The sequence below is a fragment of the Melopsittacus undulatus genome, chromosome 20 (assembly GCF_012275295.1).
Source record: "Melopsittacus undulatus isolate bMelUnd1 chromosome 20, bMelUnd1.mat.Z, whole genome shotgun sequence".
In the NCBI taxonomy this organism is placed as follows: Eukaryota; Metazoa; Chordata; class Aves; order Psittaciformes; family Psittaculidae; genus Melopsittacus; species Melopsittacus undulatus.
The window spans coordinates 1,035,537-1,062,815 of NC_047546.1; the positions used below are offsets into that span (position 1 = coordinate 1,035,537).

The 27,279-nt window shown below is 47.8% G+C and overlaps 1 protein-coding gene across 2 annotated transcripts; it reads left to right on the top strand.

Moving 5' to 3' along the window:
- Positions 1 to 105: 105 nt before the first annotated feature.
- POGZ (pogo transposable element derived with ZNF domain) lies at positions 106 to 26,988 on the top strand. Of its 2 annotated transcripts, none has more exons than XM_034071288.1 (18): positions 106 to 372; positions 7,697 to 7,821; positions 13,877 to 14,052; positions 14,783 to 14,891; positions 15,068 to 15,361; positions 15,808 to 16,011; positions 16,772 to 16,881; positions 17,211 to 17,545; positions 18,277 to 18,431; positions 18,912 to 19,012; positions 19,901 to 20,047; positions 20,852 to 20,986; positions 21,468 to 21,640; positions 22,150 to 22,290; positions 22,860 to 22,919; positions 23,239 to 23,351; positions 24,102 to 24,126; positions 24,268 to 26,988. In XM_034071288.1, exons 2-18 carry the CDS (start codon positions 7,698 to 7,700, stop codon positions 25,814 to 25,816), a joined length of 3,951 nt encoding a protein of 1,316 aa, XP_033927179.1. In that variant the 5' UTR covers positions 106 to 372; position 7,697; the 3' UTR covers positions 25,817 to 26,988. The 2 variants fall into 2 exon arrangements, with proteins under 2 accessions (XP_033927179.1, XP_033927180.1); XM_034071289.1 differs by having other exon boundaries at positions 107 to 372; positions 15,068 to 15,247.
- Positions 26,989 to 27,279: the final 291 nt, after the last annotated feature.

Here is a 27,279-nt window from a genome sequence, read left to right on the forward strand (position 1 = left end):
CCGCGGCCTCCCGGTGACGTCACCGCGCCAAGAGCCAATCCCCGCGCCGCTCCGCGGCCCAGAAGGAAATGACGTCACCGTATCCCTCCGCCGGCCAGGTCCCCTTTTTGTGTGTGTGTGTGTGTGGCTGCGGCGGCGCACGCGTGTATCCTCCCGCCGGGCGCGCTTTTTTCTTCTCCCCTCGCTGGGGTGCGGGGGGAGGGTGGGAAGGAGCCGGGCGCAGCCGCGCGGAGGGAGCCGGAGCGGAGCGGTCCCGGCGCGCTCCTCCCGCCGCGGGTGCCCCGGGCTGATGCCGCCCGCCCCCCGGCGCCGGCCTCGTCTCCCGCAGAGCGGCGGAGCCCGCTGAGAGCGAGCGGCGGCGGCGGTGGGAAGGTGAGGCGGAGGGAGCCGTTATGTGGGGGGGAGGGGGGGGGGGGACGGAGGAGAACGGGGGGGGGCGGTTTGGTGGCCATTGGAACCGGTTCGAACCGCCCGGGTCTGGGGGAGAAGGGGGGAGGATTGGGGAGGGGGGGGGGGGGCTATGGCCGGGCCGGAGCGCGCCGTACACAAAGCGGCGGCGGGAGGAGGAGGAGGAGGAAGAGGAGGAGGAGGGAGGGCTCGGGGGTGCCGAGGCGGGGGACGGGGAGGAGCCGCGGCGGGGCCCGCTGGGCGGCGGAGCGCACCCGGCCGCCGCTCGCCCGCCCGGCCCCTGAGGGGAGGCGGAGGGATCCGCGCACACCCCCTCCGCCGCGGCGGGAGGGGGGGGTGGTGAAGTGGTACCGGCAGCTCCCTCCGCTCCGCTCCGCTCTCCCCCCCCCAAGCACGGCGGGGCCGCCGCACGCACCCCCGGCGGCGAGCGGGGCCTGCCCCCGACGCACGCCCGGCCCGGAGCGGGGGGGGGCGGCCGCATCCCCCCGCCGTGCCTCCCCCTCCCCTGTCCCTCGCTGCTGCTGGGTGGGCGGCCATGTTGGGCACGGGGATTATTTTTCTCTCTCTTTCTTAGCCGCCACAATGCACCCGGGTGGGTTTTGCTTTCCCCTCGCACCAGAAATGCCCTTCTCGCCTCTTTCGGAGGGACGTTAACGGCGGGGGAGTCTGGGGGGGTCGGAGCCCCCCTTGTTGAGCTTGTTCTCCGCCTTCACAGAGTGGTTCTCCCTCTCCATTATCTTGCTGTGTGAGGCCGAGGCGAGCGGGGCTCGCCAGCCTGCCCCTTCTCCTCAGCGGGGGCTCTGCCTGCCCAGCTGCCCGCTGCCGCCGTCGGTGTCACCCTCCGGTGACAAGCGAGCAGCTCGGCGCAGGGCTCCCTGCCTGCAGCCCCACGAAGGGGAGGGGGGAACGTGTTCGTTTGTCTCCTGGAGCTCGCAGGCCTTCTCCCTGTGCTTCCCTGCGTGCCCCGTCCCCTTCCATTGACAACAGCGGATCGTTCCCTTCCTGGATCGCTCCCTTCCTTTGGCCAGCGCCTGTTCCCTGGTGGGCAGTGAGCCCCAGCACACCATTGCTGGGTCAGGAGTTCAGCTGAGCGGGCTCCTCTGGAGGAGGATTGGGATCCCGGGAGGATATTGTGCAGCATACCCCACACCTGGTTCTTTTGGCTGCAGATACTACAAAAGCAGATGTTTGGTACCATCAAGATGTTTGCCCGCCCCTTGCTGTAGTCCTGCTCTTCGGCTGCTGCATCAGGGCATCCTCACTCTCTGGTTCTCCACTTGGCTGGGATGTGGTATAAAACGTGTGGAGATGGAGAGGCATGAATCCTGCCGCCCAGCACCCTCGTGGAGAATATGCAACACATGACAGTGCATAGAGCTTTATTTTTATTAGCTTGGCAGCAGTTGCAGCTGTCACCAGGACAGATCAAATGGGGCAGGAGGGAGTGGGGGTAGAGGATATGGGGATATGTTGCTTCTTTTGGGAAGCACTTTGCAGGGATATATGCATATTCCCTGCTGTGGCTCTGTGTGGGACTGGCTCATGGCTTCAGGTTGCTGCAGTTGTTAATTTTTACCCTTGAATATGAAGCCAGGCTTGCTGCATGCACATCTTGTTTCCAGTTGTATAATTCCTGGCTGACCTATAGGGCTGTTCACCCCGTTGCTCTCTGTTGCTGCTTCAAGCTCTCTCTGGGTGCACAGTTCTGCAAATGTTACTTACAGTTTGTCTTGTGTCTATAGTTCTATATGGTCATGTTTTTATGGGCCCCGTCCCCACAGCTGCTTAGATACTGTCAAAGAACCGCCAGCTGTCTTCATGCGAGCAGACGCACATCCACGTTGACATGAGGAGGGTGCTGAGTGCTCCAGTCTCCTCACAAAAGAGCCAGTGCAGAAACATAGCTACAGACATGCTCTTGGCCTCTAGAAGCTTCAAGATAGCCCCATGCTCACACAGTAAAAGCAGTTTGTTCTCATTGCTCTGCAGTTCAAACTCGAAGGTAGATAACAATCGTTGTAATTGAGTGTGTAATAATACATTTTAATTAGCCAGCACCACACACTTCAAAGCCTTTAATAAAACATACAGGACTTTAAATGACAGCATTTGAAGTTTTGAAATTACTTAAGAACCAGGAAAATGAAATCAACCACATGACAAGTAAATTTACCTTGGCCCAGAGGATGTAGCTGGTGAACTCTGGCACTCAACTTGCACAGGGCCTTCCACCTCCTCTGTTCCTTCGGAGGTGTTGCTCGTGATGAATGGCCATGCAGCCAGCGATGAAAACATCATCCCGTGTGGATTTTCATCACTGAGATTGTATCAGTTCTAGGCAGTCATTAAAAGCCACTGAAGAGCATTATCTTTTCTTAGAGCAGGGATTGCAGCATGTCTTGACAGCAGAAACCTTTACTGTAGGATTCGTTTGCCCTTGATGTAACCTCGTCAGGTTTCTGGGGTCTTCAGAAGTTAGCACATGCTCCTCACTGATAAGTGCACAGTACGAAGAGTAAGGAGGCAGCCATTGTGTGGAGGTTGCATGTTCACCAGGGAAAGCCAGGATGGAGAGAAGAATTTAACTTGGACAAGAGAAGTTGATTCATGCATTAATTTCTGTCTTCAAGCATGCATTGAGTCATCTCCTCAGGCTTATCTGTAGGTCTCTTACAGACCCTCAGTCTTATACTCTTTTCTGGACTGTCAAGGAGGAGAGGAGGTTGTTTTATAGCAAGTGCTGTACAACACCTAAGAGTCAATGCGTATTTTTGGAAATGATTGGGATGTTGATAGTGTTCTAACCATCCTGCAGTTAAATCTGCAATGGCAAACCTAGACTGGCATAAAAACTGACAAACCACTGCCAAGGAGGACCAACAAAGTCTATGTGCTTGGTGCTCAAACTGTAATAATCTGGGATGTAGTTTGTGCACACCCACCTCTGCCTTTTGTTGCCGGGCAGAGCAGCCACGTTCCCATTGCAGTGGAGTGGAGGGATGCAGCATGCCTGGGGTATGTTTGTGGAGTGAAGGGATGCAGCCTGCCCGGGGTGTGTTTGTTCCTTCCCTCCGAGCCCGGTCATCAGCCCACAATAACCTCTCTGGAGCTGTTGCAGCAGTTCCCATGCAGATGCGTTGCTCTGTGTGCTGGGTGTTCCCCTCTGTTGCGCTGCCAGTGTGGCAGTTCTGCATGAGGTGAATAAAGCTCCGTGTGAAGCCTTGAAGGAGTCACCTGTACGGTGGAATTTGGTAGTCACAGACTTGGAAGGTGCAAGGCCCATCTGTAAATCCCATAAACTATTTCCTTCAGTCCTTCATCACTAACAGTCAGCTGTGTCTGGGGGTTCCCCATGGGAGTCAGTTGGGACTTTATCCTTTAAAAAAGAACAGAAGTATTAGCATGGTAATGATTTGTGCTACTACTTGATTGGTTCTCACTGCATATTCACTTGGGGTTTTACCTTGTAAATTCACATGAAGATGCAGATTCTCTTTTGAGAATGCCAGTGAGGCTTTAGGTTAGGGTTCCTGAAGGCCTGATGTTATCTGTTAGGGTTAGCATAGCCATTACTTAAAGCAACCTAACAACGCTTGTGATGGTGGGAACATAATTGTATTTGTATCTGGAGTTCTAGCAGGGGAGAGGCCACATGAGCAGCTCAGCTCTAGGCTGGGGAATGTGAGGTGGGAGTTGAGTCTGCTCTCTCCAACCTTCCAGCACTTGATCCAAGCAGGGCTAATGGATTTTCAACTGTTGCTGCAGCAAAGTGTGTGGCTGTATTTGTACCTCTGCAGTTAACATCAAGGGAGGATGTTGGGAAATTCTGGGTAACAGCCTCTGGCCCTCCTCTTTGTTTTGTCTTCAAACAAAATCCAGCGGTTTGCTTTACCAGGTCACCTGACTCATGGAGTACACGTTCATTTCTGACCTGCTCCTGTGCCCTTAAGACTGATTGTGTTGCAGATGATTTCCCCCAGCAGGAGATGATTTCCCCCAGTAGGAGAAATTGGGCCACCAGTGGGGCCCTGACAAGTGCTGGTTTATTTCTACTTGTTTTTAATTAAAAGGCTGAGAAAGTGAAGTTTGTGTCACAGGAGTAGCACGTCCACCACATGCATCCTGGGGAGCACTGAACAAGTTATTCATTTGAAGTCCTTTTTAAAGAGGCGTGTGTGTATATACAACATGTGTATGTCATAACTTCATTGCTTTGTGTCACGTAATACCAAGCTGTGAAAGAAACTGTAAATGTGTCACACACATCTTTTAGAGATGACTTCAGGGAGCACAATGAGATGCTGTGGTCTGCAGCTGGTGTAGAACCTGCTGCCAGAGGTGCCTGAGAGGATGGGGAGCATGTGGGACATGGTGCTCTGTGCTCACATCACTACGTCAGGGACATGACCGAGTTCAAACTGACACTGTGAGCTCTGAGCCCTTTGTTTGCCACCTTGTTGGGTGGAGGAGCTGAGCTTCATCTGGTTTACTGAGAGGCTTTTGAAGGTTGGAAGTGCCAACAAGCTTCCAGACCACAACACAGGGGTAGGTCTGTTCTACCTGCTCATTCATTTTCTCTTGGGTGAATAATGACAGGCTGTAGGGATTGTATCTGGCACCTTTCTACTGACTTGAAAGTAGCTCACTGATAGATACATTGGATCTTAATTTCAACTGAAATTTAGAATCTACAAGGGAGACTTTGTGTGGTGAGGCATAGGAGACAGGGAGATCTCCTTTTCATGGCAGGGTACAGATAAACCATCCTTATTGCTGGATTCTCCTGTGATGGTGATCACGTTGAGCAGAGAATGCAGTCAGGTGGCCAGCTTTTCATAGGAGAATTTAACGGCAGTTGGCTTTTCTCCCCTGTATGGCAACATATCACATCAGCTGACAAAAACTGGAGGCTCTCTATCTTGCAGTTGTGCCAGTTGTAATATGTAGGGCTGATGTATGTTGGCTCTTCCCCTGGAGTTCTCCCATTGCCAGCTAAAGGGGAGAGAAACCACCTTTCAATCTGAAAGGCTGATTCCTCAGTTTCTTGGCCTCTTGCAGTGTGTCTGGAACACTTCTGTATTTTTCTTTTGTAATTTCTTTTTGGCATCCGTATTTTCAACCAAGCATCTGCCAACAAAGTGCTGAAGAGCTAAATGTAGAGTATTTATCATTGGGATTAATCACTTTATTGAGCAAAGGCTTCTTACATACAAAAATATTCAAGATCAAAGCTTTGAAAAACAAAGCTGTTACATTATAGAAGAGAGGAGACATTTTCTTAGTTCAGTTCATCTGAACAGATGAAATACTATGTGCATAATGTAAGTTAGTGTCAAAAGAAGCTTGTAACTACAGTCTCTTTAGCATTTTGTCTTTGCATCTTTTGAATAATGATGAGGTGTTGAATAATATATTTGTGCAGTGTGTGCAGAGGCTTCCTCTGGTTGTGCCCTCCCTGGCCAGCGTGTGCCTGCGTTGGTGAATAGAGCAGGTTATGGATCCTATTTATAGACTGCCCATCACTACAGCATCAGGGCCCTTCCACTGTCTACGGGCGGTAACATGATTCCAGACAAATAGTTACTGTTGTGAGTGTCACCAGCAAAGAGCAGCTTTGTCCTGGAACCTTAACAGGATCTTTTTCTAGATGTTTCTGTGAAGGATGAATATTGAAGATGAGGAATTTGTAGCTATTGATCCCTGGTAATGGCTCTCCATTCAAGTTCGGAGTGTGGCTCGTGTGAGATTGACTATGGTCTTGTAATTATTACAAAGTCTCTGTTAACAGGCAGAGAAGATAGTATTTCAGGCTTTTTGATTGTTGCTGTGCCCTGCTAAGCAGATCTCTAGCATAAAGCTATACTTCAGACCTTCAGTTCTGGAAATGGAGTTTCTTGCTATTTGTCATGTCAGGAATTATTTTTGGATTTCTTCTTTGTCTTTTGTGGTTTGTTTTTGTTGTTTTTTTTAATGTCTCAAGTCAATCTTCTGTTCTTCAATTTGATCTCTTTTTGATTCTATCACGGATGTGGAAAGAAGAGCAAAATCCCTTCTAGAGGTCTCGATTCCCATTCACGTACAGTGCAGTTGGGCTTCTGGAATAAGGCATACCGCTTAAAGACTCTGATGTAAAGGAGAATCAACATTTTGCATAAGCATTCTTTGTAAGTGAGGTTCAGAAAGAGCCAAACCCTGAAACAAGGCAAAACTGGGCCTGGGATGCTTCTCTTCCCAGCAGCTTGGCTCAATGGCGTGCGTTGTCAGAGAGTGATTAGAGTGTGTCTGTCGATCAGATCTCAGCACAGGACTGAAAATCAGCTTCCTGGAGACCTTTGGTGGGAGCTCCACCACCTTCTGAGATGTCCTCTAGGACACTTGAGACTGTTGCTGATTGTGAATGATCTTGGCTTTAATTCTGGCTTGATGGTCTGAATGTTTAATCGAACTCTTAATTGAAGCACATACAGATTTACACATTGTTGAGGTCTAGATTAGATGCAGTCCCAGGACAAGACACTTGACTTTCAGTGTTGGCAGGTCCCTGAAAACCTGTGACTGTGCAGCAGTGAGCAAACTAGGTGGGAAGATGTGTAAATAGTGAAGCAGAAGGTACCACTGGGAATTAGGATGTTGGGGGGGTCTTTACACTTAACAGTGGTGCATTCCCTGCTTAGGAAATTGCCTTTGTTTCTGCTTCCCTATCTCACAAAGACAAAGTTTGAAAGAGAGGTGGCAGGAACAAGAGACAAAACAGGCTGGAGTTGTGTCTTGGAATAAAAATGGCAATGGTCATACCCAGAAGAGGTGAATGGAGTACTTTGGAGACCAAGAGAACATTTGCTGGAGTTGAAGGACAATGACTATGGATATAAGTGCAGAAAATCCCTTTCCTGCTTATCTTTTTTCCCTTTGAACTAGTTGCTAAGTGCTTGTCATCCTCCTTGTGAGGACAGGAGCCAGCGCTGTGGGCTATGGTGGAGGGGTTGGCTGAGGGCAGCCGAGGGCTCTGCACATTAGCACCCACATTTTTACTCCCTGAGGCTTGGGTATTGAATCTCTGTCATGTACTGGCAGTAATCTGGGAATATTCAAAGCCTTGAGCAGGACAAAACCCAGGATTCTTGCTTCTTTCAGTCACAGTTATTAATTAATTAATTTCCTTTGGAATACTGGGAAATAAAACGTTGTTCCTTTTTCTGGTATTAGACTCTTTTCTTCTAAAGAATGACTCCTGCTGCCTGACAAATACAATGTTCCAATGAAAGGTTATCTTCTTTTCCCTTTGCAGGATGGCGGACACGGACCTCTTTATGGAATGTGAGGAGGAGGAGCTGGAACCATGGCAGAAGATCAGTGATGTGATTGAAGATTCTGTTGTTGAGGATTATAATTCAGTTGAAAAAACTGCTTCGGGTAATTAACTGTTTGAGTCCAGAATTCCTCCTGTTCCCAGTGCTCAAGAGCAGTGGCAGTGATGGGTCACATCCTGTCAAGGAAGCAGTCTCATTTGATAGCTTAACGCAACACATGTCGGGTTCTGTGGTTGTAAGGAGAGCTCTGGAGTGCTGGGCAGAGCTGATGTGGTGCTGCATGAGGCCAGTCCCGTGCGTGAGGAAGCAGCTTGATTCACTGCAGGGTTCGTTGCAGGTTCTGGATGCATGGCCTGTCTGAAAAGGGCTTTGCTATGAAGCTTCAGCAAAGTTCTTCAGCCAAAGTTGGAGTTTCTTAAAAGTAGAGAACTGATAATTTAAGTAGGTGATGCTGTTTCTGCTATCAAGTGCTTTGGTACATCCCAGCAGCCAGTGGGGACTGACTTTGGATCCTTCAGCAGTTTGGAAATGATGCCTGAGGGAGTCAGGTGTTTGACTCGGAAAATTGCATTTTCTGTGACTTAACTTGCATAGTCAAACTAGGGAGATGAAAGGTAGTTTACTGTTACTTATTTAACTCATGATTTGGTAGAATTGGTTTCAGTTGTTTTGGTCTCAGGTTAGGGTTGCTTTACCTATTTCCTGCAGGAACCATGCTGGATTTGCCCTTGTGCTGTGCTGCAGTGTTGTGTGTTGGGATCTCTTTCTGCTGCAGTGCAAGTCTGCTGTTAAGGAGGGTTTGTAGAATTTCTTAAGCAGTGTTTGATCAGACTGCTGAAAGAATGTGAAGATCTCAGAGGTGTGTTGGTGTGTGTTGGGAGAGGAGAGAGGGAAATAATCTTTACAGCTGCAACAGTGCCTCTCCAGATAGGCACAGCGTGGGAGGTGGCAGCTTGGTCAGCTCTCTCAGGGCTCTATGGGTCAGGGTGAGCATGATAATATGGGTTGTATTTGTGTTGTCCTGATCTGCTGGGGTGGAAACAGACTTTGTGTGATGGGAATGATGCTGTTGGTTGAGCTGTGTGTTCCTGCTCACTGTCATACAGTCATTCTCCTTCATTGAGTGTTAGACTTTTAAATGCTTTGGGGTGGATGCTGTTAGGTGAAAAAACGTGGAAATACATTTGGTTTTTCATAGCTCTGGAGCACTTCAGTTCTTGTGGTGGAGCGGTTTTTGCTCTGGACTGCAGTGGTGCAGCAGGAAACAGCTTGGCACTTCAGGACCAGTGCAAAGTGAAGCAGTGTAGCCTTTCCTGTGTACTGGATTCGCCGAGTCCCTACCAGCTCCTAGGACATGGCTTTGCCTTGCAGGGGAATCCTTTTAGGCTTGATGCCAGCCAGGATTTTGAGTGGCAAAGTGCCACAGGGATATCTGGCACCTCTTTGGTCCCTGCAATCTCTGCTGGCCCAGTGACTGAGGGTCACATCCCAGTTTAAGTTGTGACTGTGTGGACTGCTCAGGAAATGAGCAATGTCTGGAGCCATCCCAGCTCTCAGCAATCTGGTTTTTACGCTCATGGCTGTTGTCTTACGTGTTGTTTGATATTCATTAAAAAGACAAGTTTGGGCTGAGGAAGACCCATTACATCTGTATGTTCTCCCAGTGTAAGGTTTTGTTCAGGTTTGGGTTGTTTGTTTGCTCTCTAGGATGTAATTCAGTTACGAGCAAGTCTGGAAACTTCAAATTTATCCTTTTCTTAAATAACAGCATCCATGTTGGGAAATATTTGACTTTCAGGACAAACATGGGCTTGAATGTCTCGTGAAGTGCATTGTATACACACCACCAGTTCTCCTCTGAAGGGCTAGAGCACAGGCACGTACCACACTGCCTAGAAATGACCCAAAAGCCAGGAAACAAGATTTCCAAGCTAAAGATGGAAATATCTTTTCACTTATCTTATTCTGTCTTTCAGCTGGATCCATATTTTTCCCTGCAGATTAGTTTTAAAATGTCTCTAATAGGACGTAAAAGGAAAAATTACTGAAAGCTAAATATATTTGAAGTGATGCTCGGCCTAATTTTTTCTTTCCTTAATTTCCTTTGATTGCTTTTAGCTGTACCTGTATCCCACTCAAACCAGTTCTTCATGTTCCACAGATGTGCAGAGCTGGCTGGTATAACATACATGTCTGTCCTTGTATCCAAAAACGCACTGTTGTTGGCAAGAGATGAGCTGGGTGCCACACGGCACATCAGCCTGACAGCTTGGCTCCTGGTTAATAATTCCTCCATCAGATAAAAATATAACTTACATTCCTGCCGTTCTTTTCACTGTGGGAATCACAAAGTGCTTTTTATCCTGAAAATATAGAAACTATAGAAGAAAAATACTGTGCTTCTGCTTAGCATGCAGCAATCACATAACTGTGTGTGATTGAGCCGGGTTGGGGTGGGAAGTGGAAGAACGCTGTCCAGCTTCAATTGCTGCTGCACCAGTGTGACAGGACACTGCCCTGTGTTCCTCTGCCCTCAACTCTACATCACATTTAGTACCATTTTTGCTCTTCCACTTGCTGACACAAAGGGTGCTTGTTCACACCAAGCTCAGTGTTGTCATCCATGGAGTGGTGTTAAGGCAGAAGCTTTTGTTAGCTCTGCTCTCTGTCCCTCCTGTGTCTTGGAGCAGTGCTGGACCTGCCGTCCTGCCTGGAAATGTATTCAGAGAGCACAGGAACCATCCCAAGTTGCTTCTATAAAGGTTGGAAGGCTTCGTAAATACCTCCAGGCCTGTGTCAGCAGGCCCCAGGAGTCCCTTCTTGGGAATGCCCTGGAGAGCTGACTCCACTTGACACCCAATTCAGCTGCCATTAAAGCCTGAAATATTGCTCCTTTCACTTGGCTGTTTGTGCTGGCTGCCCAGGGCCATTCATTGGCAAACAAAGTAATCAAGGAATTGCATCCTCCCAAGCAATTTAGTCCACCCTTTCCAAGGCCTGAGTGGACCTTTGTTGATGCCCAAGTGTGGAATTCAAAGTCTTGGTGTTGATGTGCTGATGTCCTAACAATTTACCCCTGACTCTGATGTGGATTGTGTCAGTGGTGGGAACCTTGCTGGTGGTGAGCTCCTTAGCAACGGTGTACTGTGCTCTCTAGGCTTGAGGTCCCCATTGTGGCACCTTGGTTGTTCACATGCAAAGTAACTTACTGACAGGCCCAGCACTGGCATTCTTCTCTAGGAAGGTCACGCTGTTGTGAAGTGCACATCCCTGTGGGGGTTCCTAGAGGCTTTGTCAGTCCAGCCTTTCCTACCAACAGCCAGGGTAAATCCGATAAGGAATGGCTTCTCCTTTACAGGAGAGCATCTCTGCTGTGCTTAGTAGAGAGGGAGGATAAAGAAACTTTTCTTCTACATATCTGCATTTTGCCTTCCTGGTAGCACACTGGAAGTCAAGGAGGAGTTCAAGGAGTGTAGGAAGAGGCATAGGACTCACCAGGATCACTGTGTCCAGGACCACATGGGCTCTTCAGGATGCTCACTTCATCAGCTGGCATTTAGGTCTAAATCACTGTCCTCCAACAAGCCAGTTAAACTATTTCCAGTAGGCTACCTGGACAGTCATGCATGGAGAGGCAGGAGGAGAAGAGAGAAGAATGTAACTTGTTCTTTCCCAGCAGCTGATTTCTGCCATGGTCTCCTTCTCCCATGCTGAAGTACCGAATCTCTGCACATCTGTCTTGGCCAGTCAGTGCCCAGTGCTACAGGATCTGTGGAAACCTTACAGACTTCCTTGGCAACAGTGTCAAGCAGTACTGCGTGCTTCTGGACATGCAGGGTGCTTGTCATTTTCACTTGTGAGAGTCTACTAAAGCCTGGGAAAAGACAAAACCTGGGCATACAACTGTGTCCATCCTGGCCACACTGAAAAGAACCTGCAGTTCTGGTAAGGAATCAGAGTATTTATATATGTTTAAGGTACTGTCTTTTCCGAGTAATGACAGTGTTTCAGGAGACCCTCTGTGTCCCTGCTGGAGAAGAGAGCCAAAATCATTGGACTGATTTGACCAGATGGTCTTTTTCAGCTGGTCTCTGCTTTAAAGTGGAGCTTAAAGTCATCATTTGTATTTTCAACTAGTCCAAGTCTGCCCAGATTCTCTGTGAATTCCAAAGGAGCACCAGCAGGAGCTGGAAACCACAGATCATCAGAGCTTCAGGATTTCCCATGGAAGTTCCATGGCCAAGACATTTACAGACACAGATTTCCAGCTTGGCAAAGCTTTGGGGCTGACTGTGTGCTCCTTGTTAGGCAAGTAAGATCCTTGAGACACTGAGGAGGTGAAAACCATCTGCGAATGCTTTGGATTTGAGCCTTCACCTAATACTAGGTGGGATGGAAATGTATAGAACATGATAGAACTGTCCAGAGAGTTTGGTTTTTCTTTTTCCTGAGCTGCTTTGATAATCAATCACCTTTTACTGTTTTTCATACTGTGAAGGGATTACCTTTGAATGCTGTGGAAGACTGCAAATACCATCTGTTTGTCTTTAATTTTCATTGACTCCTTCCACGGTTTTACTGACCCTCTTCAGACACCAGGCTCAATAAAGCAGCAAAGGCTGGTAACATACCCTCTTTCCGCTTGGGACTGGAGGCAGCATGTACCCAGTTCAGACAGCAGTGGCGTTGTGCTCACTGGTTTGAGCCTAAAGAAGACATTGGTCCAAGACAGGCTGCCAGTTTCTGACACCTCAGCATTCCCATCCTCTGCCTCCATTTCCCCTCTCCTCCTCATGCTCTGTTAGTGGGAGCTGGGGTCTGTTTTCCAGCAGCCCCTTGGCTGTCTGAGGTGCTTGAAAAAGTGAGGCAGGAAGCAGTGCTGGCCCAGCAGCTGCGTGGCTTGGATCTGAACCTGCTGATGTCTTCCATCACCCATCACACCATCACTGTTTCTGCCTGGGATCATCTCCATGCAAACACTTGGATCGTACACCCAGAGGACTGCCAGCCAGCAGCATTGACACTGCCAGGGCAAAGCATCTCCCATCCAAAGGAGCTGCCTTGGCTGTGGGTCAGAACATTTTGGTGTGCAGCTGCTGGAGATGCACAGTTCCACAGGAAACATTTGCTGTCAGGGTACAGCAACCCCTTCCCTCTACCATCAGCAGTTCCAGGGATGTTGGAACATTTTGTAGCCCTGAAACTACCTGGATGTTGTGTCAGCCTCATGTCACGTTGTGCTGCAAAGCTACAGTGGGAAGACTGGTGGGGCTTCCTGGATCCCACCTCCCTCTGCCAATTGGAAGCCCTTTGTCCTCAGGACATGGATTGTAGTAATAGCAGGGTGGACATGGTAGTGTGTGGACACAAATACATGAATGAGCTAAACTAGGTGGAGAAGAATGATAGAGAGGAAGAAATTGAAGCCTTCAATTCTGCTCATTTTCTGAAGTTGAGTTTGAAATATTTGTGGCCTTGTTTGTTTGTTTTCCCCTCTCCCATGATACTCACAAAAAGTAATGCATTGGGTTTTCTAGCAGTGGATCATGAGGAGTGTCTTAGACGTGGCCTCCTGTATTGGCTCTGAGCTGGAGTTCCTTTTCCCCACAGCAGCTCTCCCAGTGCTGTGCTCAGTGTCACAGCATTGATAACACACTGTGTTTTGGCTGGTGCTGAGCAGTGCTCACAGCATCAAGGCCATGTCTCCAAGTTCACTGAAGCCCTCAGCAGGCTCTGGTATCCCCCACGCTCTGTGATTGTTGATGCTGCTCAGAAACTTCCAGTGTTACCCTACCTTGGTGCACACCCTGTGCCAGGGGTTGTAGTGGTTCAGTGTAAGTTTTCACAGTGTTTGCCAGATGGTGAATCCTCACTTCATGGTTGATGAGACTAGAAAACATGCTTCCTTCAGCTGCTGTGCCTGTGTTCAAAGGGCATGGAGGAGCCAGAGTAATCAGAGTCTGAGGCAGCTCAAGGCTAAGGGGCAGCTTGGAAAATCCCAGCCTAAGAATGAATATTAAAACAATATATGGAAGGGTTGGCTGTTTTCACATGCTCTGGGTAATTAATTCAAATTCAGAAAACTAAAACTGCCAACTGAATGGCAGGTTTTCAGTCTGACAGATGTGGCTTTTGCTCTGTTTCTGTCTCTCTTCCAGCTGGCAATCCTCTTGTTCAGCAGAGTGGACAGCCACTAATCCTTACCCAGAACCCCACCTCAGGTCTGGGCACGATGGTAACTCAGCCAGTGTTACGACCTGTGCAGATCATGCAGAATGCCAATCATGTCACCAGTTCTCCAGTGACTAGCCAGCCCATCTTCATAACAACGCAGGTGAGCACCCTTCCAAGCCAGGATGGTTGACAGAGAAGATCTAGTGCACTCAGGCCTGGAAGACTGTTCTCTGTTAAGAAATAATCAGATGCCTGTTTCAGTTCTTTAGTGGATGTTACACTAAAGCTGAAGTCTGGCGGGGTTTTGGTTTTTCAATGTATGTAGATTTAGAAGTAGCTGGGTTTGGAACTAGCTTGTGTTCCCAGTCATTCTGCAGCTCAATCTCATTTGAGGAAATGGGCCATGTTCCACAGCTCAGCAGGTCCTGTGGAGCCAGCACAGGGCTGATGGGACTTCACGCTGGCGCTCACTTGTCACCATACCAGTAGGGTCTGGCTCTCTGCTGCAGGTGGGTCTGGCCACTGTGTGAATATGACCTTGCTGAACACTTGGCTGCTTGGTTTAGTTTGCCTGGAAATGGGCAGGTTAATTGTTGGAACATCCACTGCTTGCTTTGAGCATTTGTTGAGACCTGTGAGAAGATTTCTGTAGGTGTTTAGGGAAGGAGAGACTGAGAGTGGAGGCTGTGATCCGAATGTTGCAGATACACGAAGGAGGCCCTACTGTTAGGAAGGTGCTGGCTGAGAGCAGTATGGCCTCATAGTTCAGTAGTCTCCAGATGATAGTACTGTGGGGCATGGGGAGGGGTTATTTGATTTTTAGAGTAGGAAGCTTATATTGACAGTGCTTCCCATCTGCTCAATATGGTAATGGTCCCGTTTGACTGCAGGGATTTCCCGTGAGGAATGTGCGGCCTGTACAGAACACAATGAACCAAGTTGGAATTGTTCTGAATGTACAGCAAGGTCAAACAGTTAGACCCATCACCCTCGTCCCAGGTAAGGACTGAGACAAGCCCAAGCCACTGGCATGTTCCTTGTTAGAGTACCTAGGGCTTAAAAAAACCCACCCTGGAATTCTGGGAGCTCAGCAGTGTTGAAAAATAGGTTGCACTCAGCTATTACTGTGCAATTGAATTACTCCATCTACCTTGTTTGTCCCTTTGTTTTTGAAGCTCCAGGCACCCAGTTTGTTAAACCAGCAGTTGGTGTCCCTCAGGTGTTCTCTCAAATGGCCCAGGTGAGACCAGGTACGACCATGCCGGTCCGACCCACCACCAACACTTTCACTACGGTCATTCCGGCCACGCTTACCATCAGGAGCACTGCCCCACAGTCCCAGGCACAACAGCAAAGTAAGTCCACTCCCAGCACCTCCACAACTCCTACTGCAACGCAGCCAACACCACTTGGACAGTTAACTGTGCAGCAGCCAGGGCAGTCCAGTCAAGCTACTAACCCCAAATTAGGTAAGACCTGCCATGGAGAAGCAAGTGTGACACTGTCTATAATTTGATCTTCAGACATACAGCATAACAGCTAAAAGACAGAAGCTGAGCCAAGAAGCCTGGGTTCTATTTATGCCTCTGTCACTGACTCACACTTCATCTCTCTTACTAACCTGGAGAATGAGGATAATCCTCCCATCATGTCCACTTTGACTTAAAAACTAGTTAAACTTTAGTTTGTAGACTGTTCTGAGACCATCAATTAGAAGTCCCCCAAAGTGAAAAACACTGTTTGTTCATCAGTTGTATATATGGACAGGATAATTGATGGCTCAGTAATCTCTGGGGCAGACTGAAGGTAGAAGAGCAAGAGACAAGGCTACTACTAGATGGGGGTGGGATTCACACAGTGGACCAGATCTTACTGATTCCTTATCAGTGTTCTTCCATTATCCCTTCCCTCTCAGTGAGTATTGCAAGCTTTGTGACTGTAAAGCGACCTGGAGTGACTGGTGAGAACAGCAATGAGGTTGCTAAGCTAGTGAATACCCTGAACACCATTCCTTCGTTAGGACAGAGCCCTGGCCCACTGGTGGTTTCCAACAGCAGCCCTGTGCATGGCTCCCAGAGATCCAGTGTTTCTGAGTCATCGTCATCATCATCATTAAAAGGTACGATCTGTAGCAGCTTTTGTCACAGACTGATCCTGCTGAGAACCCAGAAGCTTACTTTCTGGATGAAACAAACACTAATGTGTAACTACTGAGGTTTCATAATGGGGAGAAACCTCTACAAAGCTTTGCTCTTAATTTCTTGGTCTTTACCTGTATGTTTTTACCCAGTGATTATTGTTTGTTTGTGGATATTTGCTTGCATACATTAGTTTGCACTGGGATTTACTGGGGTGTGTGCTGCCAACTTGAGAGTGTACACACACCTGAAAAACTCTACACAAAGAGGCAAAAGGATAAAATCTTTGCTTTTCTGCTCCCAAAAAAGCACCTTCTAAGGTGTTTGGGACCCCAGAGGTCGACTGAAGGTATTTCATGTCATCTGTGTTCCAAGTTTCTTACTACAGCTGGAGGTGAAGGTGAGGCATTGTCATCTGATGGAAAAGCAAAGCAAACAAATGATCAAAGACAAAGTGGAGATGAGTTGAGCTGATCATTTTCCTTTGAGTTGGTTTTTTTGATTGTTTCTTTCTTTTGTTAAGTCTAATTTGGAGGCACTCCTTATTCTAGCTGTTGGGGGCATATTTTGCCATACAGATGGTCAGAAGTTTGCATACTTTTGGCTTTTTCATGCCTCTTCCAATCTAGTTAGTAGCTAAAAGTACAGCTCTTGAAATGAAAGTATTTCAGTATGCTAAAGATTGCCTACATTAAAGACAAAGTGTAAAGATTCTGTTGTTTTGTGGTTTTCCTGTTACAGTCAGTTCATCTCCTATTCCCACATTTGATTTGCAAGATGGTGGCAGGAAGGTCTGCCCAAGATGTGATGCTCAGTTTCGAGTCACTGAAGCTTTAAGAGGACATATGTGTGTAAGTACTCATTCAAAGAGGAGCGGTTAATGGGTAATAGCTTCTGACTGGGGAAGTGCAAAGAACAGTTCTGGCACTAGATCAGGACCTGCTGGGAAAAGGAAGACTGTGACTAGCAGAAAGTGAGAGGCGGAGGAGGGGCCTTTGGAAGACCTTTCACAGCATCCCTTACAGGCAGTGAGTGACCTCAGGTTTAGGTCCTCTTGGTACGAGGGGATGCATTTGTAATCTAACCTTTGTCTGTTTAACAGTACATACAGTTCTTCTGGATCCAGTTAAATGTGTGTGGGGTTTTGTGGTTGTTTGTTTTGTTTTTTTTTTCCTTTTAGTACTGCTGCCCTGAAATGGTTGAATTCCTCAAGAAAAGGAAATCTCTAGAATCTGAACCAAATATTCAACCTGCAAAGCCTCCATCACCAGAAAAAACTACAGCTGTTGCTTCTCCACCCTCTTCTACCCCTATCCCTGCACTGTCCCCACCTGCTAAAGCTCCAGAGCCAAGTGAAAATGTAGTTGACTCGTCCCAAAGTAAGCTCATTATGTTAGTAGATGATTTCTACTATGGCAGAGATGGTGGCAAAGTGAACCAGCTACTGAACTTCCCCAAGGTTCCGACCTCCTTCAGGTGTCCACACTGCACCAAGAGGCTAAAGAACAACATAAGGTAAGAGAATGTGCTGTACCACACTGTTCTCAATACCTCTGACCTGCAGAAGTGAAAACAAGTCAAAAGCAGCAGTCTGTCAGGCCCTTCAGCTTTCCCATGGTACAGCTTAAGACCAGAACTGAAGCATGAAAGGGAGAGATGGGCCTATCATCACACAGTTCAGCCAGGGCAAAAGCTGTAAGAAAATTGTGTGGTTCAAGTAATTGCTTTTAAATTCTTCAGCAGAGAAATCTTATCTGTTTAGCACTGGTCTTAGTAGCTGATAGGAAATAATTCTTGAAGAACTGCTCTTGTCATCTTTATTCAGTGCTTTTTCAACAGAGGGAGAAAATACTCTTAGGAAATAGTGTATTCTTCTGGGTGAGGTGGCACTGTGGTGGTCCATTACGATAACTGGTTCTTTTAAGTTGAAATGTTTTGTTACTACCAGCTGAATGCCAAGTTGGTGTTGGAAGTGCTCAAGAGCACATAGTACAGCCCCTGTACTGCAAGATCCGTTCTCTGACTTTCCCTAGAGTTAGGGAGTAGGGGGTTGCTGGATAGAAGGAGACTTTGCTCACTTTTGATGGGAACAGCAAGAAGGAAATATCTTAATGATGTTAAAAAACTTTGTGGTATGGTGTAATGCTGTTAAAAAACTTGGTGGTATAGTGTTTATGATGCTTTCAGGGTTTCCAGGAGCAAAGTCTTTGTATTTCTGTTCACGTGCTTTCTCTCCACTCCATAAGATTTATGAATCACATGAAGCACCACGTTGAACTGGATCAGCAGAATGGAGAGGTGGATGTCCACACCATCTGTCAGCATTGCTACAGACAGTTCTCCACTCCATTTCAGCTACAGTGTCACTTAGAGAATGTCCACAGTCCCTATGAGTCAACAAGTAAGTTGATTTTGCAGCTGCTGTTTGTTCACGTTGAAGAGGGTTTCTGGCCTCCATTATCTGCAGATCTGTTGAGGAGGGAGTGTGTTCTGCTTTGTTCTTTGGGACATTTGCTTTGTAGCCACCAGAAAAAATCCATCTAAGCGACATTTCTGCAAACTTCTTGTCAAGAGTATTTTAAAGATTGAGTTCAATAGCAATGTCATGGTAGAACTGAATTTTTACCAGTAGATTGCCATCTGATTTAAAATCACTTGGAGCTTCCTCATCAGAGCATTTTGTTGAGCCCCCCGTTTTGTTGAAGAGACTTTTTGCTGCCTTTTGGAAACCTCTCAATGTATTTCATTGTCTGCCCAGTTCAGAGAGTTCAGAGCTAGGTTTTTTGGGGGTTTTTGGTTTGTTTCAAGGGACAACTGTTACCAGAGAAGCTTGAACTGTCATTGGCCCCCAGCTGTTACCTGCCTTTGCTTTCCTTTGCAGCAAAGTGCAAGATTTGCGAATGGGCATTTGAGAGTGAGCCAATGTTCCTACAGCACATGAAGGACACCCACAAGCCTGGGGAGATGCCCTATGTTTGTCAGGTATTACGAGTGGTTTAGGGGCTGCACTTCAGAAATATGTACTAGAAAATAAGCAGAAATCCAGCACTTTTCAGCAAAGTGTGTGGCTCAGGGTGGTCTGAAGCAGACTTGGGCCATGGAACAGTGCTGTGGAGCATTTTTTTCCAGGTGTGGACTTGGAGAAGTCCGGTGGCCATTAGGGCAGCACAAGTAGCTGAATGCTGCCACTGGTTCCCAGCACTCTGAAGCTGGAGCAGCTGATAGACATTTGTTGAGTCCCAGTGGCATTCAGAGCCTAATTTTTTTTTCCTCCCAGGGCCTGCAGGCAAATTGCTGTGCCATAAAGAGAAGTTGTCACTCTGGAGCAGATGAGATTATGTTGCTTGTGTGATACCTTTTCTTGACACTCTGTTGCCATGAGATTTGTGCTTGCATCGATTCTGAACGTGTCATCTCCACCCAGAGGTCCTAACACTGTCCCTCCAAAACGAAAAAACAGAGAAGAAACTTCTAAAATATGTTATGCTAAAACATGATGTTCCAAATTCTGCATTTTGCATAGACCCTGATGAAGCTGCTCTTTAATATGTTCCAACTGCTTTGACTGACTGTCTCTCCCTTTATTCCTCTTTTTTTTCTTGGATCTGGAGCTTGAATTGTCACTACTTTCTTTTTATACAAGTAGTTCAAACCTGTTTTTCCAAACTGCTCTGAATATACACTGCTTGATTTAGTATCTTGCAGTTGGAATAAGCTGTCAGGTTCTGTAGGACCTGGTTCCTAAACTCCACTGATAATAAGTCTCTCTGGGGATCTGGGCATGGCTGTTAGGATCTCCATGTTGCAGTGGTAGATGTGAGATGGGTTGCTCTGTTACTTCACTCCTGACTGGGCCTCTCTGCTGCTTAGGTCTGCCAGTACCGTTCCTCGCTGTACTCTGAGGTGGACAGCCATTTCCGCATGATCCATGAAGACACACGGCACCTGCTCTGTCCCTATTGCCTCAAGGTCTTCAAGAATGGGAATGCTTTCCAGCAGCACTTCATGAGGCACCAGGTACTGCCACAGGTCTGAAGGCTCTGTCTGAGGTGGCTTGATCTCCACAGAGCTTGTGGATAGTGAACACGTGGTTAGTTGAGGATTTCCTTGGAATAAAAACAGAAAGAGAGCAAACTGGTTGAAGGAAGGTTTTAGTAGGTGCTGTATTCACTCAATAACAAGTGCAGTTTGCATGCTGTCATTTCATAGGGATTGTGCTGAAGAGAAGAGGCATTGCTCCTTTGGGAGTAGCACAGATTGTTGTTACTTAGCAGAAACAATGCTGGACTGTTTGCTTCACGTGATGATAAACAAGGAGTGGGCTCTGTGTTCATTTGGGGGTTAATTTTTTTTATCTCCAGGTAATAAGTAACAAATGATTGTCATTTTCATAGCTCAGTGTTCTGAGCCATGTATGCTGACTGTATTGACAGCATATTTCACGTGGGTGTAGCTGAAGGGTGCTTTCAGAGTACAGAAGAGTAATGCCAAGTGCCTGGTTTGATTTGTCCCCTCCCCTGAGAGGCAGAGGTGAGGCAGGTCTAGAAGGAGTGCTGTCCATGCTGCTCTGCTGCCTGCCTTGCTTTGGCTTAAACCAGCTGGGTGAGACGTGGTCCATGGCACTGGCAGGTCTGGTGTCCCTGCAGAGCCTGATGGGTTTGATTCAAAAACTGAAACAAAACGTTTAAACCCAAAGCACTTCAGATATGGGGCTTGGCAGGGGGGGGACACTGAGATGCTAAAGACAAGGCTGCCTTTGGTCTGTTGTGTTGTGACTTGTTTCTCTACAATGAACTCTTATTTCACTTGCATTTGCTTTAGAAGAAGAGTGTTTATCACTGCAACAAGTGTAGACTCCAGTTCCTATTTGCCAAGGATAAAATTGAACACAAGCTGCAGCACCACAAAACTTTCCGAAAGCCCAAACAATTAGAAGGATTGAAACCTGGAACCAAGGTAAGAAATCCAAGTTAAGAGCAGGCCTCTGTCCTCATTTCCTCAGGAAACACCTGTAGCATCTGTAGTGGTGTGCATTAAGTGCTGCAAAACTGAGGTTTGCTTCATTTGCATCACTTAAACCCCACTCGCTGGGCCAGAAGAACACTTTGTATTCTGCCCATACTGTGTGTGCTTAGTTCATCAGATAATTCATAGAAACAGTAAGTGAGATAGAGAGGAGGTGAAAGTGCCACACCAGGGGTTACACTCTCTTAACTAAGGTGTCTGGACGCCCTCTGTAGTCATTAGGGACAAACAGGCACTTGTGAGGCTCAAGTCGTGTGTCCTCTTTTAGGCTACTGCTGCCCTGGGTGGGATGCGTTGTGTCCTGAGAGCACCTGTTCGTTCTCTGCTAAGAGCCAAGCAGAGGAGTCTGAATTTGGATAGATCACTTCTGCCCTTGTGTTTTAGGAGCTCTGGGTGTATCTGTTTTCTGCAGGTTACAATCAGGGCATCTAGAGGACAGCCACGGACAGTGCCAATGTCGTCAAATGACATGCCGCAGGGCACTGGACAGGAAGCTGCTCCGCTGGCATCTGCTGCCGACCCCCAGCCCATCCTCCTGTACCCGCCTGTCCAGAGGAACGTCCAGAAGAGAGCGGTCAAAAAAATGTCAGCACCTTTTGCTAAATTCACCATTTCCACAGATTCTTGCAGGGAATGTAGTTAGTTTGTCAATGCCACAGTAGGAGGATCCTGAGCACCAGGCAGCCAGGAGAATGCAGCTTCCCACAAACCCAGGACTAAGTCGTATTCTGAAAGCCCTTAAGGTGAAACTGCAAAACATAGAATTAGCTGAGGACTTTACTCGAAACAGTGGAATTTCACCAGCATAAGGGCTTTGTACCCACCCTGAGTCCTGCTGCTTTGTCTTAAATACATTTTTTATCATTATTGGGGTTTTATTTATTAATCCACCCTTACATGGTCTACTCTGGATTACAGCAAGTGGGAAATACTCTGCCTGGCACCGAGGCACCCCAGGAGCTAGGGTGCAGGATGAGAGTTGCTTGACTGCAGTTCTGAAAGTTCATGTCATTAAATTCTTCTGTGTCCTGCTTGATTGTTGTAACTCCACGATACCTGTTCAGACACTGATGGAAACACCCTCTTCTCTTCAGGAGTGTCTTAGGAAGACAGACTTGTCTGGAGTGCAGCTTCGAAATTCCCGACTTCCCGAACCACTTCCCCACCTACGTGCACTGTTCGCTGTGTCGTTACAGCACTTGCTGCTCCAGAGCCTACGCCAACCACATGATCAAGTATGTGAGACTCCTCAAATCCCTCCTGCCTGGGTCTGTCTGCACTGTGAGAAAGGGAGATGGGGAAATCCCAGTAGGCTGCAGTGGTTTGGAAGACACTGGCCACGTGGCTTTAGGTGACATGAGGAGAGTGGGCACAAGATTGATCCTGAGCTGTCAGTGTGGAGCTGCTGAGGTGTGCACTGCATACTGCTGCACACAGCTGCCACCTTTTAGTGCCCCTCCAATCTCTTGCAAAAGTCTCAGGTTTAATAAAGGGGAAAAAATACACCAAAATACACCAAAAAACACACTTCTACAGCCTGTGGTCTGTACAAGGCTGTGGATTGACCACACAGTGGGATGGCAGAGCAGTTAGTCCTAAAGCTGGGCTTTTTAAATGTTCCTGTACAGGTGGGTGTATTTATACAGGGAGTTTTCATCTCCTTGAATACAAGACTGGCAGACAAAACAGTATTAAAGCCATGATTGGGTCTGTCTTTGTAAATGTGCTGTATTTTGTATGGGTTTTGGAGCTCTTTAAATACCCAGAAGAATTCTGACATTTAATAACCTCTTTTGTCTTACAGCAACCACGTTCCTCGGAAGAGTCCAAAATACTTGGCTTTATTTAAAAACTACACTGCCTGGTAATGGAAAAGTTCTCATTCATTCCTCCTTGAATCACCTGGGAAGCTCATGCACATTCTGTGTCTGATCTCCCAGCTCTGTCCTTTCATGATCTGCTTCTGAAGAAGCCCTGTTTATTTTTTGCCACATGGGAGAAGAGGTTGAATTGAGGGCAGTGTGTTGACACTCCCATTGCCTTCCAGTGGGACTTAACGTTCTGGGGTGGGGACACTGCCTGTGTGTAGTGGAGGGTGACTTTTCTCATTGTTAGTGAGGGGATAAACATATTCTCATATCTGGTACAAAGCTCACTTCTTTTCTCTTTCCATCCCCTTCCAGTGGTGTAAAGCTGTCCTGTTCCTCTTGTCCCTTCGTAACATCTGAGGGTGACGCAATGGCCAAACATCTGGTCTTCAATCCATCCCATGAGTTTAGTAACATTATTTTCCGAGGTAAGAGTTTGAAAGGGAGCAGAAACAATGCAAAACATTAATGTAGGAGGACATAATACATCCATTGCTAAACACCAGGTCAAACAGACCTCTGTATGGCATTGTGGTGAGCATTTACTGAGTCCTGAGTTGTGGTAAAATGTAGTGTTGGGGACCTCCTGGAGTGCCTGAATGAGTCTCCATTGTTATGGGCATTGGAGAGTTAAGCTTTGAGTGAGGCTGGCTCTGCCTGCAGCTCTGCTGTGTCCCTGGTAAGGCTGTTCTGAGCTCTTCTGAGGGAGACACAATGCTCAGGGCTTCAGTGGGTTCCTTTCTTGGCCTGAGACATCATTGTACGTCTGTGACACCAGGAGGCCTTAAGCAGCTGCTGCTGCTGCTTTTTAAATAGAGCCTGCAATGGTGTTCCAGCTCTTGGCCTAGTACAGGGGTATCACCTGCAGGGTTCTGGCCAAAGCTGAGCTTTCCTCACTTCAGATGGATTTGGAGTTGTACTGTTTGTGCCTAAGGACTGCTCAGTGTGACTGCCTGGCAGAGCAGGCTTCCCTTGGCTTGGATGTGGCAGTACTTGGGCACAGGAGGAGGCTGATTGGGGTGTGAATGGATGATGAGTGTTGGCTGTTCACACAGTGTAGTGACAGTCAGCAGAGGGACACTGCTGTTCCTTTGTGGAACACAACTTGTTTATTTGCACTGATTTAGTGTTTGTTTGCTGAAGTACAAATGTTTTTGTTGTTCTGTTTTTCCCAACAGGGCCTACTTGGATATCGCATTCCAGGTAAACCTTGCACACCCCTGTCTGCCATCATCAGTTCCAGTTGGTGGGGTTGGGGTTGGGGCTGGGGCTGGTTAGTTGGTTATTCCTCAGCAGCTTTATTTTCTGGGTTATAAGAAGGCTCCTGTGTTCTCTCCCTTCAAGGCACATTCAGCTCCAGGACAAAAGCATGAAGAACACGTGTCCTGCCTATTCCCCAAGTAAAGCTGCTACTGTGAAAACAAAGTCTGTGTTACCTACAAAAGGTGACCTGGAGCCTGAGCTGGCACTGGCAGCCTACAACAGAGCTCTGCTGTGCCAGGAGGAAGAGTGCTTAAATATTGATGCTCAGGAAGATGAGCAGCCAACAAGGGAGCCTGAGCCCACAGGCAGAAAGGAGCAGCTGTCAGTGAAGAAGCTGAGGGTTGTACTGTTTGCGCTGTGCTGCAACACTGAGCAGGCTGCGGAGCACTTCCGGAACCCGCCGCGGCGCATCAAGCGCTGGCTACGCCGGTTTCAGGCTTTCCAAGAGGAGAACTTGGCATCACTGTCAGAAGGCAAATACCTGAGCTTGGAGGCTGAGGAGAAGCTTGCGGAGTGGGTCCTCACACAGAGGGAGCAGCAGCTGCCCGTGAACGAGGAGACTCTCTTCCAGAAGGCCACCAAGATTGGCCGATCCCTCGAGGGCGGCTTCAAGATCTCCTACGAGTGGGCAGTGAGGTTCATGCTGCGGCACAACCTCAGCACGCACACTCGAAGGGCAGTGGCTCACCCACTCCCTAAGGACGTGGAGGACAACGCCAGCTGCTTCATTGAGTTTGTGCAGCGGCAGATCCACACTCAGGACCTGCCTCTCTCCATGATCGCAGCCATCGATGAGATCTCTCTGTTCCTCGACGTGGAGGTGCTGAGCAGCGATGACCGGAAGGAGAACGCTCTGCAGACGGTGGGAACCGGGGAGCCCTGGTGCGACATCATCCTCACCATCCTCGCTGACGGAAGCGTTCTCCCAACGCTGGTGTTCTACAGGGGTCACGTCCAGCAGCCCGCCAACGTGCCGGAGTCGATCGTGTTGGAAGCGAAGGAGAACGGATACAGTGATGATGAAGTCATGGAGCTGTGGTCGTCCAGAGTGTGGCAGAAGCACACGCAGTGCCAGAACAGCAAGGGCATGCTGGTGCTGGATTGCCACCGAACACACCTCTCCGAGGAAGTACTTTCCTTGCTGAGCGCATCCAGCACTCTGCCGGCTGTTGTCCCTCCCGGCTGCAGCTCCAAAATCCAACCTCTGGATGTTTGTATAAAAAGAACTGTGAAAAATTTCTTGCATAAAAAGTGGAAAGAGCAAGCCAAGGAGATGGCGGACTCCACGTGCGACTCGGACATCCTTCTGCAGCTGGTTCTGTGCTGGCTGGCAGAGGCGCTGGAGGTCATCAGTGACTCTCCTGAACTGGTGCAGCAGTCCTTCCTGGTGGCCAGCGTGCTGCCGGGGCCGGACGGCACAGCCAACTCCCCCACCCGCAACGCTGACATGCAGGAGGAGCTCATCACCACGCTGGAGGAGCAGCTGAAGCTGAGCGATGAGCCCCAGGCCCAGGTCCAGGCTGAGGAACCTGCAGACCCAGACATCCTCCACCAGCTCTTCGAAGGGGAGAGCGAGACTGAGTCCTTCTATGGCTTCGAAGATGCTGATTTGGATCTGATGGAGATGTGAGCGCTGTTCCTCCCGTTACCATCCAGAAAGGGGTATTTTTTAAATAAATGTTGGATGAGACCATTACACTTCCCTGTGGATTTGTGGGTTTAGGAAATTCGTAGGCGATCACTCAGATAAATAGCCATTTATGCTGTTCATTTATAAGTTTTGTGCTTTTTTAAAAGAAAAATCACTGTGTTGGTATTTTCTGAAAATATATTGTGGGTGAATATTTTTGCGTTTTCTTTACCTCACTGTATCATAGTTTCTGTTTTTATTGTGCAGAAATGTTTTGAATTATACATTGTCAATGTGACCATTTCTAAAGAAAGGAGGAAAACAAAAAACCTATGTAGCTAATGAACCAGTATCTAAATCTTTTGGGTTGTCTTAACACAGATACTCTTTTCTTTTAACACTTGACCCAGAGGTTAAGGTTTCTGTGGAATATTTAGACCTGAGTTACTGCTCTACTGTGTGAACCTGCTCTAATTGGCCATTGAGATTTGGGTTTGGTTTGAGTTTCCTGTTTTGGTTTCTTTTTTTCTCTTCAAGGAATTCTTTTGAGTGTGAATTTGGACGTGGGCTTGAAACCCAAAAAAGCATTGGCATGGTCAGTGCCAGCAACGCAGCTTGGGAGCTGATGCTGCCCTGAGCGCGCTCTGCGGTGACTCCACATACCCCCTGCCTTGCTCCAAAGAATCACTGACAGAGGGTACATGGTGGAAGAGGGAAGTCAAGCCTGCCTTGACCTTCCTGTGCAGTAGATGGGAGTTAAAACCATACGGACCAGTAAAGGTTGACCTTTAACTACTCGTAGTTGATAAACCTGCTTTAACCAGTGGCATCAGACACTACGTTCCTTAGAATTAGAAATCCCATTTGATGAAACAAACTGTGACATGCACAAAAGGAAGACGTTTGTTTTTATTTTTCACTGCCAGCTTAAATTTTTCTACAATTTGCATGTTCGAGGGTTTTTTAATTGTATGTATTATGGTATAAACGGAAAGCATTTTGACATACAGAATTCAGAAGCACCTGCACCTTTCTGTTTCCATAGAGGTTTTGTGAACCTTCCCCATGACCCAAGGAAAGCAGGAGGCAGCATGTGCAGACCTGTAAATGGTTCATCTTTAAAATGTACATAAGTGGAACATTTAATAAAACCAGGGAAATGGATTTATAAACATGTGTTTTTCTTATGAAGAACTATTTAACTCTTGTGCTATCGTAATGCTTACTATGAAGTGCATCGCAGATCCTCGGCGCGAGCCGGGTCCCCTCTGTGCTCGGCACCAGAGGCGGCACGGGGTCGCTGAGCATGTCCTGAGGAAAGCCAGCGGTGGGTGGTTGGTCATTCGGTGTGTTTCCATGTCATTAACACTCGAGGCAGAGCTCTGTCCCATTTCACTTTGCAGCCCCTGCCTGCCCCGGACTCCGCGGTGGGGGTGATGGAACAACCTGCTCTCCCCATGAGG

Coding starts and splice junctions, on each gene's coding strand:
- POGZ (XM_034071288.1), top strand. CDS start 7,698: ATGGCGGACACGGACCTCTTTATGGAATGTGAGGAGGAGGAGCTGGAA. Junction 16,012..16,771: donor GTCATCATCATCATTAAAAG/GTACGATCTGTA, acceptor TTCCTGTTACAG/TCAGTTCATCTCCTATTCCC. Junction 22,291..22,859: donor TACGCCAACCACATGATCAA/GTATGTGAGACT, acceptor TTTGTCTTACAG/CAACCACGTTCCTCGGAAGA.